Source organism: Hyalella azteca, unplaced genomic scaffold, assembly GCF_000764305.2.
Source record: "Hyalella azteca isolate HAZT.00-mixed unplaced genomic scaffold, Hazt_2.0.2 contig12151, whole genome shotgun sequence".
Taxonomy (NCBI): domain Eukaryota; kingdom Metazoa; phylum Arthropoda; class Malacostraca; order Amphipoda; family Hyalellidae; genus Hyalella; species Hyalella azteca.
In genome coordinates, this window is record NW_025942115.1 from 163,345 (window position 1) to 178,138 (window position 14,794).

The window sequence follows — 14,794 nt, forward strand, 5'->3', positions numbered from 1 at the left end:
TCCAGATCGAGGTGATGTCCGTACCGGTGCTGGAGGGCGGCCAGAAGGACAAGCTGCCGCGTCGTCTAAGTCAGAACATCCCCGACAGCATGACTTTCGGAGGGCAGCCTCAGCCCTGTCTCGACACGCCTTACTCCATCACCATCCGCGAGAAGATGTGCTATTGTGCCATAACTATGATGAAGGTTCATATAACCATTTTCATATAATTTTTTGTGAATATGTATGAATTTATTATAGGTAGTCGCTGTAATTTACTTTCAAATGGATAAGGAATGATTGAGTTTTATCTTTTCGAATCCTTAAACATTATTTTCTCTTGCATCATTTATGCTTAAGCGGGTATTTTATTTGCGCTACGTTTTTTTCAAATGTAGTAGTACTTCAACATGCATGATGTTTAATGTTTATTGAAGAAATCTTGGATACTGTTGAACAATACTAGTAATAAAAGTTATTTTTGTAATTAACTCGGAGGATTGGCGCTGACCACTGTGGCCCACTATCTCTAATTCCTTGTATGCACTTGTAAATTGTCCTCAAAATTGGAATGATAAGAAGCTAAAACCATTTAATATCACTAAACGAATATTGACTTTCATGGAATGAGTCTTCAATCATTTTTAGCCTCAATAATTCTTCAGAGAATAAATTGTTGCAGGCCTATGAGAAATACTCGTTCGAGGAGCTTCGGTACGTGTCACCCACCCTGCAGCGGCCGACCGAACACATGATGGTTCGCTCGAACGGCGACGGCAGCTATACCTGCAACTGGACCCCTGCCGCCCCTGGCTGCTACAGCCTCCACATCACCATTGATGGCTACGTCCTCGATAAAGTACGTCACATGCTTACTGGAAAAAAAATACATCCATGACAATTACACCCCTTTTAGTCTATTCGTTGTGCGCTACTTTAATTTTTAATTAAAATTAATTTATTTAAAACTGTTTCTTTATGTAGGTATCTTTTGTTGCAGCAGCTTCTAATGCATTGCAGCAGCACTGTTCGATAAAGAACTTCAGCTGCTTCTTGTACTGTATTAATAACTTTGAACTCATTCATAGAGCGCTACCTTGATGAGTTAGTTTATGGGAGGCTATCATTGGCGGTGCAAAAATATCGTCAACTTCTATTCTACATATCCATGATGCCTGTAATAATGCCTGCATTTTGAGACATGCTGCATAGATTCAAAATATTGCAGCTATGAAAGAAATTTGTTATATTGCATCTTAATTGTACTTTTTCATTAAAGCAAGCCGATAGTATTTTTGACTAAGCGCATGGTGCTTATCTGTTCAAGCTTGAGATACCATATGGTAACTATACCATCCTCTATACCATATACCATTTGGTATATGGTATATGGCTTGAGATACCATATAATACATCATTGATACATTTCCACATGACAGCCTTATAAGATGGAGGTGAAGGAGCCTCCACAGGGCGTGGTGCCGCCCCTACAGAGCGCCCTGAAGAAGGCGTCCCAGGCGCCGTGCAAGGCACGCAAGTTCGTGATGCCACAGAGCGCAGGGCTCAGGATCAGGACGCACCCGTCTCTGCAGAGCGAACAGATTGGCCTTATCTCCTACAATGCCACCGTGTCGTTCTCAGACGAGGTTCTTTGCAACATCCCCTACTAAATTAACTCACTTGTAGTAAAATTGTTTATCTCAAAAATTGTACCGGTGAACACTGTAAAATTTCGTATGTCCTTAGTTGTTACTCAAACGTAAGGCTGAATGATTGACAATTATTAATATATTGATTGACCATAATATTTGGTTTATCGCCGAGCTGCTCTATTGTTTCGTAGATTGATTAATTGTTTATTAATCTCCCTAAAGGGTCATTAGACTCTAGTCAAACAAAATGTGTTTTAAACTCGTGTGGCTTATCCTGCTTTGAATTGCAGATCCACAACACGGACGGTATTTGGCTGCGGCTGACGCCGGAGTGCATGCAGCAGTTGTGCAGCAGCAGCGCGCTGTCCGGCGGCAGCAACAAGCAGCGACCAGCTGAGGCTTGGGTGCTGCAGTACAACCAGCACCTCGGCAAGACTCTGCTCGTTGCCCACGAAGATCCCCTTGCCAATTCCAAGCAGGTAGGCTTGGCTCCTACGTTGTACATGATTTTGTTATAACTATGGATGAATTACCTTTGTTTTCGAGAAATTATATCATTTAAATTCAAGTATTTATATTTTTTCTTGCTTTATTTGCAAATTAGGCACGAATTTGAATGCAAAGAAAATGCCAGGTAAATTCATCATAACCTTCATCCACAATTTTAATAGATCTGGTGCGTTATCAGTTCAAAAAATACAAGAAAACAAGTACAATCAATAGAAGGACTAGATTTACATAGATAAGATTAAAACCTAAATTGACTAGTAAAATGACAAATCAATGTGAAAAGTGCAAACTCACAAACAAACTAGGAGGCTAAGTTTTTCAGCTAAGAATATTTCTAGGCTCAAATATTAAAGAATAGCCAGGATCCTGACCGTCAAGATATGGCAGATTGTGCGTCGCTAACCTCATGACGCAGCTGTGGTATCTTTTCTATTATAATGTTTGCAAATTTATCACGATTCCATAAATTACAGCTTCTCGAATAATTAGTTTTGCTTCAGGAACAAAAAATACTCTAGTATCGAGCTTAGGTTGCAAACGCAAGATATTCTATGAATCGAATTGCATTCTAATTAAACTTTTGAAAAAAGCTAGCCCACATTTACCGAGTTTTTTTTCTGCAGTTTTGATACTTCAACATGAAGACTTTAATATTTAAAAATTCCTCTCACTTGTATTTCAGGTGGCAAAGCGAATTTTAAACAAAGTTATGTATTTTCCAGGAATGTGTTTAACATATTGTTTAATTCCACACAACTAACTTCTCACCTCTGCTCAGGACATGTCCGAGGACTCGATAATGAGACGACGGGAAGTACTGGGCGGTCCAGCAAATGCAGAGGACGCGTGTCAAGGGGTGAACTCCTGGCTCCCAGACAACCCGTCCCAGCTGGCAGAGCTGGACGGGCGTGTGGACGTGTACACGGTCGTCAAGTGCGGCCTGTCGGGCCACAATATCCGGAGTCAGGCCAGCTTACGGGCGCCGCCTGTAGGTATGCTCGTGCAGAGCGACTCCATCACCACCGACTGCATGATCAACAACAGCGAGGGTTAGTCGATCATTTCATCAATACACTAAATGGATACACATCATTTTGAAGGGCATAAATTATTAATACAAATGAAAATATTTATCAAACGAATGAAATGTTTCATTACAGAAATTTTTGCGTTGACAATATATTCAATTCAACTATTTTTTTATACCATAGGGAGTTGGGTTCGACTAGACGCGGAGAGCACCCGCAAATATTGTTTTACTGACGGCGAAGCTTGGTCGCTCGCCGAGTCGCGAGGCCACACGCTCTTCCTGCAGTGGCAAGGCTCGCGTCCCCAATCCAGTGAGACTCTCAGACTCCCCACTTAATTAACTTGCATTATAAATAGTCGCTCAGCAGGTTTAATCTATCAGTACAGATAATTTTGCTTTGTTTCGGCTGATTATCGTCGCGTCACTATCTCCCGCACTGATTTAACTCGCTTTTTAATTAGTTGCTCAGTACCTTAGTAAGCTTAATCTATCTGCCAAGATAAAAATTTTGTTATGGTTGGCTGATTGGCAATTCAACTGCCTACGATTCAAAAATGTCTTTGCTTCTGCGGAAATTTTTAAATGCATGTTAAGATTGCGACTTCCTCCAGAAAAAAGAGAACCTGACGTCTGCCATTTCTGTCGAAATATTGAACTAATTTTATATCAATAATGTTTTTTCTTGAAGTGTAGGGTACCGCATATGACATTTTCTTAAAAAGTTTTATCAACAGACGTTCCATGATGCTTATTAAAGCATGATGCGCTAACAAGCACACAGGAAGTGTAAGAGAAAAGGTTATGATATAATCTTAATACCAACAGACATCAGTGGGTTAGGGTTCAACTTCGGCTCGGCAGAGAACAAGTGCACGCCGCTGCCTGCGTTTCTCTCCCACTCCGCCCTGTCGCCTCCGTCGCAGCCGTTCGTTTTTGGGGCTCTTGGTTCGTAGCTCCTTTCAATTTCATTTCTTTGCGCCCTCCTCTCATTTGTTTTAAGCTCTTAATACTGAAACTTTTGCATGCCGAAGCTTCGATGACAGTTGATTTTTTCAGCAAGTTTTTTTTCGGGTTGAATGACTTTAAATGATGATCTTGTTAAGCTAAAATAAAGCTAGTCTATGACATAATTGGCAAGATTTATTTACAGCTTGTATTTTAAATTCTTTTAATTTTACGTCAAAACCTCTCGTTAGCTTGGGTTTCAATATTTATTAACTGTGTTAATGACCAAGTTGGTTCACAGGTCCATCTATGCTGCGTGGTCGCGGCGATGGCAGTGCAGCTGAGAACACGGAACCTGCCGCTACCAGCGACTCTGCTGAGACTCTCGATGTCAAATCTGGTAAGATGTGACCCATGTTCTTTTTTTCCACTGATATGTGAAATGTTTATCCCTCTCTTACCAATCGTATGTTTGCATTTGAATAAACCTTTGTATGCAATCAAAGTTGTATTTGTGTTATGGGAATATCTGTTGAAAACAATATTAAGGCTGTAATATTTTTTCTCTTTGCAGGCATTGATGATGCTACTGTGGACTGCAAGCCGATTATGTCAGATGTCAAGGTTTGTCCAACAGGAAAAACTTTTCTCAGATAGAATTTCCTGAGCTTTGTGCATAGAAAATAATGCATGAAAATGAATTTATCTTTTTACCTGAAACTTCCGCTAAATACTGTGTGAATTTCAGGACCCTTGTGTGGTCTCATGATCGTGATACGAAATATATCACGTTTATCATTCCATGAGATTGTTGATAGTTGCAAATCTCTTTTAATACTCGGTTTATATAATGAAGGCATTGATGACATGTAACTTGACTTCTCAATTTGGAAATTAATTATGCAGGAATTTTTTCAGTCAGTTTTCCCAACAAATAGCCCTCGTACGGATACTTCCTGCCGAGTAAAGTGAGGATATATTTATTTCTGGTCCGACTCGTCTAGTATATTACAATTTTGGTGCAAATATCTGCATGGAACTCTTCGCTTATATCCAGACTAAACTGCTCGTTTTTCTAGGATGGAATGGGAAGTTGCAAATTTTCTGCCCTCAACCGCTGGCTTAGAGAAGAGGCACAGAAGCCTGCCTCAGCTGCTGCCACGGATCCTAAAGCAGGCGGGACTGTCACTCCTACTGAGGTGTCCAGCATGGCACCTCTTGCTGTCACTTCGAGGTAGACCATCAGATTATCTGCTCAGGGCGCTTATGTTCTTGCCTGACCAGCCTAATTCTTGGATCGTTCATTTTGTTAATTGTAATTTCTATTTATAAAAATCAGTCTATTGTTCATAGACAACTTATTGCAAAGCGTTTCAATCAACGATGCCTTATTTCTTTTGTATTGCACTTATTAGCTTGTAATTCTCGAGATCTACATATATACCATATATACATCTGATTACTTATTGTTCCCCTGAGGATTAGTATTCTCTCAAATGTGCACTACGAAATTTGTTCAGGTAACAATGTAATGCATAATTCAGATTCGTCCATTGTACACATGGTAAGAGTAATCACTGTTACGCTTCCTCTGTACATGATCAGCGGTGTTCGTGGAGACCTGCCCCAAGAGCTGCAGGGCGTGTCTGTCCGAGAGCTAGTGAAGGCAATCGGCGAGTCCAGGGCCAACGGAAACGGAGCGACTCCACCGCGGACGCCGCCACCCACACCACGAAAAGTTCCGCGCTCGCGCTCAGCCAGCCCGCGCACTTCATTGGCTACGGCAGCCAGTGTCGGAGTAGGTGGCACTGCAGTGCTCAGTGCCAGTGGCAACCACTTGACTGCCACCACTGCACTACCAGCGGTCAAAAGTAATGGTAGCCTGGCCGCCACTTTTGCACTCCCTGCGAGCGACTCTCTCCTACCTGAAGCATTGGAAAATTTAAGGAGGAAATCTGGATCGTCGAGCCCTGTTCCAGGTTCGTATTTTTAAATGATGCTATCTTTGATTTATCAGCGACTCGTTAATCTATTTATTGTGTATACCTAATTGACTACGATATTGAATAGAATTGATCTGCTTATGCACCCGAATCGGGCAGATGACCTTCATTATTCTACTTAAAAGCTTCAAATATATTACTATCAAGTTGCTAGATATTAGTTTTGCGGGCTTGTTATTTTGTTATGAAAACGATGGCTACAGCGCGAACGGTCAACCACCGTTTGCGGTTTGTTTATACTGCTTTTTGTGTATTGTTACCCTTTGTTGCGCGTTGCTTCTTCATGGCAACCCATGATATTTACATAGAATAATTTTTGCTTTATGTTTACCGAATGAAGAATGCATTTTTATTGCAGGCCGGTGCGGTGACAGCAGGAGTGTCACCAGCAGCGCTTCTGTTCCCTCAGCGGCCACTAACGGCGACACCAGCGCCTTGCCTCTCTGCTCAGCGGCTGGTGAGTTGGACAGAATATTCTGGGAGACTGCAGATTTCCTTTGTTTAGTTAATAAACATGTTCGTGAATTGTTTTCAAATTACTGATACCAACGTGGCAGCCGAACCAAGTTTTTTTTTCTAATAACATTCCTACAACAATCGCCTCAACATTCCACTGATTAGTCTACATGAAACATTTGCTAGTAAGTGCTTTATTGATTTATTAACAACTTGATGCATTAATTTGAAAAAAATGTTTTCAACTCTATTAGGAAGCTGCTGTTTCTCACATTCTAGTGGTGGGTTACAAGCATGCCACGGCAGTTTCATCCATGCTTGCTTTGCATTTATTATTTGTGATTTCCCTATGTAATTACGATTTTTATTTTATCTGTATTTAATTCTACAGTGACGCCTTCCATTGGTGTTCCTTCTTCTGTTGCCGTTGCTGACTCTCTGGCTGCCGGTAACTCACTATAAATGGGAACATTCAAACCATTTCTGATAAGATGACAGTCATCTCGTTAAGTATTTTAATTTATCTAACGATTAACGACCTTATGCTTTCATTGTTACTCGGTTTGATCGAAAATATTACTTTCTATTGTCAGGGTAGAAAGACGAATTTTCTTCGATAATAAAAGTTTTATAATATTTCAACAAAAAATTGTAACGGGAATGATATTCATGATTCGTGCATATGCTGACCATATTTGTTTCTTTTTTCATCTCATTCTGTTAATACCTAACATCACTTATGTTTCAAATTTATATTTTTGATACTAATTATTAATTGAATATTCATTGAAGAAATGTAATTGTTAATATTTTGTGTGTTTCTCAAAGTGGGCGAGGCGAGTGGCGACGTCCCTAGCGACACGAGCGCCCTCGTGTCCAGCCTGACGCAGGACATGTCGCAGTCAGCAGCCAGCAGCGCCCTGTCCTCGCTTGCCCCGTCAGCGGACAGCACCCCCAAAAAGGTCTCGGACTAATCCATTCAATATTTATACATTTTAATTCTTCTCTCTCAGTTCATGTTAAATTTGCAAGTAAAAGAATTACTAAAGTTTTTTAAGTGGTAACTGTGGAGGTTATTTCGTTCATGCATAGATATCAACTGCATAATGTGAACTATTCTGGTTTTAAAATCATCGTACTGAGCCGAATACTTGCTCTTATGAAATGACACGAGTGATTCATTCTTAATCTATGCCATTTTGCACAGTAAATAATGAAATTTTCTTTGATTTTTAAATAATGGTATATAATATGAAAACAATGCTCTGTCTAAAAAGGAATCTCCTTCCTATCTTGAATGATAAGTATTATGTTTCCATACAGTGTGTGAAAATTCCTATCTGCGTTACAGCTGCATGCGAGGGAAGAAACGCATAATAATTTGCCGTTGTTATCACTCAGGAGCCGAGTCTGTCACTGTCTCGCCAAGTAACGCAAATGGCGACACAAACGAGCCCCGAAAATGGCCTCAAGTTCAGCGTCGGTTCCACTGGCAGCAACGGAGCCTTGGGCAACGATGGGGTGCGTCCGTCACCGAAATCTGTACGCAAAGAGCGAAGTGTCAAACAACAGTCACGGTCTAAGAGAGACCGCATCATGTCGCCCTCTTCAGTTCCAATAACTCTTTCGGAAAAAAACATGAAAGATAAAGTAAAGGAAGCCATGAGCCCTTCTGTAGCAGAGTGTATGCGCGCAATTTTCGCAGCTTTCTTGTGGCATGAAGGCATTGTTCACGATGCTATGGCATGCGCTTCATTCTTAAAATTCAATCCAAGTTTAACAAAGCTTGCGGCGTTTCAGTGGAGGCCTGATACCAGAGAACGATCGAAGCCTGAAGTTAAGCTCACTAAAGAGCAGAAAGCTCGACAAAGACATTCCGTAGAAGTAAGTGCTTGTAATTATTTGAACGTTACGCCTCAGAATACCGAAGATTTCTTGATCCCAGGAATTAGTGGTATCAATATGAATGAAGTGCCTCGAGCTGCAGAAAAAGGCGACTGTGCAACCGAAAAACGACCAGATGAGGTTATGTCGAATTGGATTGGCTACCAAACTTCACAGAAGTTAGCAACTGTCATGGAAGGTTGTGGAGGCATTGACTTTCCCGAGTTGCCGCTGGTGTTGCGGCACGTGGTTTTGTTGTGGGAGGAACTCGCTAGCACGTGCTTGCGTGCTATCGCGCAGCAAATGGTGTTACCTTCACCAACTCTTCCTTCCAAGGCTAAAAAGACGGACCGCTTCCGCGACCGCTCACAAAAAGAAAAGAAACACAAGCACAAGAAAAAATCCGTTTCTCTTCAGGTCATAAACGACGATGGCACCGAAGAGGAGAACCGAGGCTTACCGCAGTGTACCCCCGTGACCTGCGATCTCTGTAACAGAATCATGTCTCCACAGAGCAGCAATAACCACTTGTACATGGAGCACCCTGGATGTGCTGCTCCGTCACACGGCTGCGGATACGTCGGTGGCCGCTGGAAATTTTTCCCTTATAAGGGCCACTTTGACCAGCCTTGCGGCATGATCGTCAGGGGCTGCTACCTCCTCTGTTGGACGTGTCGTCACAAGTACAAGACTGAGAATGGCATCAAGATTACCAGTAAAGAATATAAAGACGCCGCGGTATGTCGCAAAATAAAACGAAGCGCTGCTGCTGCTGCTAAGCCAAGCAAGCTCATGTCTCCTGGCGGTCAGGCTGAGACGCACCTCATAATGCGCAACAACGCAATGTTCCTCCTGGACCTGGCCAGCTCTGCGTCAGCCCCTGTTCTGCCTCAACGTCTGCACAAGCGCTCCCCGTGCCCTGTTGCTGGTGCTGTCGAACTCAGTCCGGATAATTCTCCCTTTCCTCAGGTCAGTTCAAGATTGGATTATATTTATAATGAAGATAGAGCCAGCTAAGGGTACTGATGAATGATTAAAATTATCCACTGAATTTAATTACATTGTTTAATGTCAAGTAGGTCCAGCTTGTAGATAATATTGATATTAAGACTAATATAGTCGGTATATTTTCTTTATTATCAACGAAACGATCGTATCTTACACTGCATTGTTCTGTAACTCGTGCTGTTTAGGATAGCCATTTAAATTCATTCCCAATGTGCAGGTGGCTTTTCAGTGCCTGCACACTCTGAACTGCCAGCAGCAGCACCTGAATCAACTTCGGGAAGACCTCCTACTGCACCAGACGCTGCAGGAAAGCAGCGGGAGCACGGGACATGTCTTGCCCTCCCGCCACAACGCCAACGCCTTGCTCAGCATGTGCGACCTGCAGTCTGACGCGGGAGCGCCGAGGGACCTCTCCTCGTACTCACCATCTAGTGAGTTCCATTCATTGCTCATGCGCGAATAAAGCATGCATTTGTCTGATTTCTTGTCTGAAGTATTATATTTTAAATTTTGTAGTTAAACATCCATTAATTTGATTTTATTCGTTTGCGTCAAACTTCCTACAATTTTAGGCTTCGTACTTGATGCGTTGAGAATGATAAAAAGTAACTATTGTAATATTTCTATCCATTCTGTTGTGCTCGCTGATTAATATTAAAATTGAAGAGCCTTTTTCTTTGATTCGTTTTGGTATGCAGTTCGTTCTCAAAACAACATGATGAATATGCTGTTTTTCTTATCATTTATTTCTATTTCTTCATCATTGATGTCATCTCTCTAATTTTTTGTGATATTTTTGAGCAGCCTCAATGAAAATGCTGAGGTCGAAATTGAGCCCCAGCGAAACAATGACGAAAACTGGTGAAAAATTTGATGCAAACTTTTTCGATTAATAAGTTTGTAGATCTGAAAACCATGTGTAATTTTGCAGACGCAAGTGTGCATCAAGACTCGTCCGGCAGCGACTCGGACATCCCTCGTCCGGCCAACGCGCGTCCGTTGAACAGATCAATTTCAGTGACCGTAGGCACAGCGTCTGGTCAGGACTGGGGCTCAGTGGCCACTGCGGCAGCTGCTGCTGCGGTTCAACCCCCGGAGGGTGAGATAGAGATTGCTCGGGCCTTGTGAATTGTTTATGCTTTTCATTCTGAATGCTTCGTAGAATAATAATAATTATGGTACTTAGGTTAAAATATTATCCCATTAGTTTATAATAAGTATGAAAATATACCACTAGTTAGAGGCATGGTTTCCACTTTGGTTTGAATTTTCATGTTAGGTAAACAGCTGGGTTGTGTAAACTATTATACTTGGCCTTTTGCTTTCATAATGAATTTACATAACTTATGAAAACTTGTATTGCGTCAGTAATTTTATTTGAACTGCTTTTCAATAATTTTTTATTCTGCACTTATCTCTTCTTGATGTCTTATCTGTTCTTGATGTTGAATTGGACAAATTAACTCAGAGTGACGATTGTTCTTGCTCTCAAATAAAGTTTGTTGCTGCAGTAATGGACGTGACCCCGTCGGTGGGGACTGGTGGAGGCAGTAGCCTCAGTAGCGCGTCCCCACATCCCTCCCTTGCGCCTTCCTCCCCCTTCACAGTTGTCCTCAGGAAGAGGAATAACAGCAGCGGCGAGAAGCAGACATGTCAGTTCGCTTTATTTTCTGCCTTAGTACCTTCCCTCCGAGTCAATTTATACTCCATTTCAATTTATATTCTAAGGATGCTTCATGTACTGAGGCGTGTGTTTGGGTTGCTAAAAAATTGTAGCATAAAGCTCTATGTTTGATTCATTTATTATAAGTGTTAAATTACCAGACTATCAGTCATCGGGTATCGGTAGTTACATTAGAACAGCCATCTTCTATGACTAGTTTACTCATATCATTGAAAGGGACGTGACTGGAATTTGCAAGCATCCTGACTGTCCTTTCCAAATATGCATTTTCTCGGTTGTTGGTTTATTTTATACCATTTTTACATGATCAATATTGCTTACTTGTTTTCGACGTGTCTCATTTCCCTCGCCAGGGTGATAATGATTAAAGTGTTTTCCGGTATTTACTCAAATGCTTTACTGCTGGCAGTAAGTAGCAGCGGCAGTATCGGTGGTGTCGGCAGTAGCGGCTCTGCGGGAAGTAGTTCTCTGCTGGCACATCCCTCAACTTGGCTAGAACGTCTCGCTGCTGGAATTGAACGCTGTAACTCCGGTACCGCGGTTACCAACACTAACTTGAGTGAAAGCACCAACTCGTCGAGTTCGAGCCGCTGCAGTAATGTGTCCTCAAGACCTGTCATGGCGTTCATCTTCCAGCAACACGACCTCGAGACGCTCGCTTTCGCCATGCGACATGCCACGCGCAAGTCGGCAGCCAGAGTCTACGGCATGCAGGTCTTATCTCTTTCTATGTTTTTTTCCCCCGCAAGTATCATTAGTAACTATTTAGACCATTTACATGTCAAAGTGATGTCTTATAGCTATTACCTCCACTGCACTTTCTTAATGTCCATGATTATGCGGATCGTTGAAAACTCATCCGCGGTAACTAAAAAAACTATCGAGGAAAATATAATATTTATCCCTTATTCAGATTTGACAAAATATTTGACCTTACTTCTTCTAGGCTTTAAACTGGCTGCTACGAAGCGTGACTCAGCCGACGTGCCTGCATGACTTGCTCTGGAGCTTCGCCTCTGCCCTGACCCCTCGTCACACACCCGCAACCCAACAGCAACTGATCAACCCCGAGGATGCCCACGAGCCTGACCATCAGAACAACAGGCACGCCAACATCATCGACATGGTGAGCCCTTGACGTGCTGTCATGGCAACAACTTGGAAACCTGGAACAGCCCTCCAAGTTGAATCGTGTCTATTTTTGACCAATTGCTCCTCGATATATTATGAAACTGTCTATAGAAATAATAAATCGCCGTGACTAATTGCAATTTTCCACTATTTTGGAATCATGAAACTTTAAAATCCATTTTCGACATCTGCAGTTTTGTCTTTGGCTGCATTGACTATTTATGTTGCCTTTTAAGACCAAATATTTACTGATTTTTCCCAGGGAAATATCCTTAGATTATCTTCAAACTCTGATTGATCTTTGTAAATACACATTTTCTTTTGGTGTTTTAGAGCCAAACAAATTATTAAATGTTCCTATTTTCTGCACACTATTTCAAAATCAGCTCGAAGACCAATACAGTGGAGACTCGTTAGCATATATACGTTGTTGCAGGGCGAGAAAGATATGGTTGTGCTAGAACACCCATTGAGTGACGTCACCCTTGCTGGTGATGCTGTGCACCCGCTCCCCAGCACCTTCCACCTGCTCCTGCAGACCATCGCCGACCTCATGATGCTCCTGCCTCCTGGCCAGCCGCTCCAGATGATGGCTGTCAGGTAGTAATTCTCAATCTTACTGCAGACTCGAACCTGTCGATAAATTTGTTGTTTTGATAAATTAGTGAATTTTTCTGGCTATTCAGTGTATCTTAAAAATAAAATGGTGTCAAAATAATGCGACTTCCACCGTATATCATATTTTTACATAACTTTAGAGTTCCTGATTATTTGTTGGATAACTGAATTTATCTTGTTTTGGTTGGTCATGGATACTCTCCAATCGGCTAAAATGAAATCGTTTGAATTATTTCTCGTGTGTAACCTAGTTTTCCGCGATCAGCTGCTGCATGCAATTGTAGGTTTTACAACAGGTTACTCTCATGAATTAGTTCAATAGTTGATAAATCCTTCTAGATGTTTCGGGCTGCGCTTCACCCCCGCCGACCATGACTTCCTCCACCAAAGCCACGTTTTCTCAAACATCTCGAAAATTCTTTCGCTATCGGAAGAAGTGCTTGGGGCTACTGATGAAGCTACCTCCATCTACGATACTGCACACGTGCCTGTAAGATAATTATAATTTACTTTCATTTTATTTTCATTTTTATATTTAATCGAGTATACTGCTCCTGTATATTTCGAGTTAGAACTGAATCCTCACTGACACGATATGTTCGCAGTAACATGCTGAATTTACCCAGCAGGTGACGAGCGTCGTTGATCGTCTTGTGGACTTGACGTGTGAATGCGAGCTGCGCACGTCATCTCGTCCTGCTATGATTGGATCTCTGAGGGATTACTCCACGGAGACCTTCTGGGAGTCTGGAGATGAAGACCGCAATAAGACCAAAACCATAACCGTGTCGTGGCGGCCGCAAGTCCGTCCTGCTGTCATCTACGTGCACATCGACAACGTCAGAGATCTTGGCGTGAGTTTTCCGAGCACTTTCGGTCTTGATGAAGATCCGTTCTTTGATGTGCGAGAAAGGAAGCTTATTTTTTGTATTCGTTTCGGCTATTCTATACGATTCTATTTATTATTGAACACCCACAGACACGGATCACCAACGTGCTATTCCGCGCATGTAAAGGCGAGGAGGCTTCGGTGGTGCGGCAAGTCGAACTCGACTCCCGCTTCACAGGCTGGCTCCACATGGTGCTAGAAGGTTGGCTTTGCTTCTTATGTTCATCCGTGTGATATTTTCCTAACTTTAGTGGGTTCCAATCGCGAGATGTATAACTCTTTCAGATAATTTGAATGCGTTCTACAATGGGGTATACTTGTATTAATCCCAATGATTATATTCGATTTATCTATTATCGATAAAATGAATGTTTTTCTACGTTTTTTCATAGCCGATTAACACCACATTCAATACATAGTTTGAAAATATAACAAAATTGTTATCTTTTATACATAGGAACCACACCCCTTTTTTATGTTTAGAAACCTATCAAGTTGTCGTTTGATTCCACCTACAGGTTCAGAAAACTCGTGTTTGCTCATCGAAATGAAGGGCCCTGACGCGTGTGTGCGAGTTCGTCAGGTCCGTGTGTTGGGTGGCGAAGTGACGGTAGCAGATGACGGTGAAGGTCCTTCGTCTGCGGGGGCACCTGATGCCCTCGACGGCGGAGACACAAGCAGTGCGACGGGCATCATCAGAGGCAAGCTCATCAAGCAGCAATCAGCGCTGGTGCTCCAACACCGCGAGTGTGAACAGGAAACGCTCAAAGTCTTCAGACTTATAACGGGACAGGTATAAATTTTGATTTCAGTTATTTCTTCTACGCTATGTGTCTTGAACAAAATCATTTTCAATACCACACATATGTAAATAATGCCGATCATCATTAAACTAATTTGCTGTGCAACTCGTCTTCAGCTACAAGCATCATCTCGGTTTAAAAGATTCATTATTTCTTGAACACTGAAAATAATCAGAAATTAGCTGACATTTTTATTTCCTTG

The 14,794-nt window shown here is 42.0% G+C and overlaps 1 protein-coding gene across 1 annotated transcript in view; it reads left to right on the forward strand.

Moving 5' to 3' along the window:
* LOC108676629 (E3 ubiquitin-protein ligase MYCBP2) overlaps positions 1 to 14,794 on the forward strand; it is a 75,652-nt gene that overhangs the window by 54,298 nt on the left and 6,560 nt on the right. Inside the window, exons 47-71 of the mRNA XM_047883149.1 lie at positions 6 to 185; positions 662 to 838; positions 1,419 to 1,625; positions 1,922 to 2,110; positions 2,920 to 3,190; positions 3,353 to 3,481; positions 3,997 to 4,116; positions 4,418 to 4,516; positions 4,691 to 4,740; positions 5,196 to 5,350; positions 5,722 to 6,095; positions 6,478 to 6,576; positions 6,967 to 7,023; positions 7,404 to 7,537; positions 7,977 to 9,428; positions 9,685 to 9,898; positions 10,399 to 10,566; positions 10,979 to 11,119; positions 11,561 to 11,865; positions 12,098 to 12,277; positions 12,719 to 12,882; positions 13,240 to 13,390; positions 13,530 to 13,754; positions 13,880 to 13,991; positions 14,308 to 14,582. Of these exons, the coding sequence (XP_047739105.1) occupies positions 6 to 185; positions 662 to 838; positions 1,419 to 1,625; positions 1,922 to 2,110; positions 2,920 to 3,190; positions 3,353 to 3,481; positions 3,997 to 4,116; positions 4,418 to 4,516; positions 4,691 to 4,740; positions 5,196 to 5,350; positions 5,722 to 6,095; positions 6,478 to 6,576; positions 6,967 to 7,023; positions 7,404 to 7,537; positions 7,977 to 9,428; positions 9,685 to 9,898; positions 10,399 to 10,566; positions 10,979 to 11,119; positions 11,561 to 11,865; positions 12,098 to 12,277; positions 12,719 to 12,882; positions 13,240 to 13,390; positions 13,530 to 13,754; positions 13,880 to 13,991; positions 14,308 to 14,582 (5,628 nt within the window). The remainder of the gene's footprint in view (positions 1 to 5; positions 186 to 661; positions 839 to 1,418; positions 1,626 to 1,921; positions 2,111 to 2,919; positions 3,191 to 3,352; positions 3,482 to 3,996; positions 4,117 to 4,417; positions 4,517 to 4,690; positions 4,741 to 5,195; positions 5,351 to 5,721; positions 6,096 to 6,477; positions 6,577 to 6,966; positions 7,024 to 7,403; positions 7,538 to 7,976; positions 9,429 to 9,684; positions 9,899 to 10,398; positions 10,567 to 10,978; positions 11,120 to 11,560; positions 11,866 to 12,097; positions 12,278 to 12,718; positions 12,883 to 13,239; positions 13,391 to 13,529; positions 13,755 to 13,879; positions 13,992 to 14,307; positions 14,583 to 14,794) is intronic.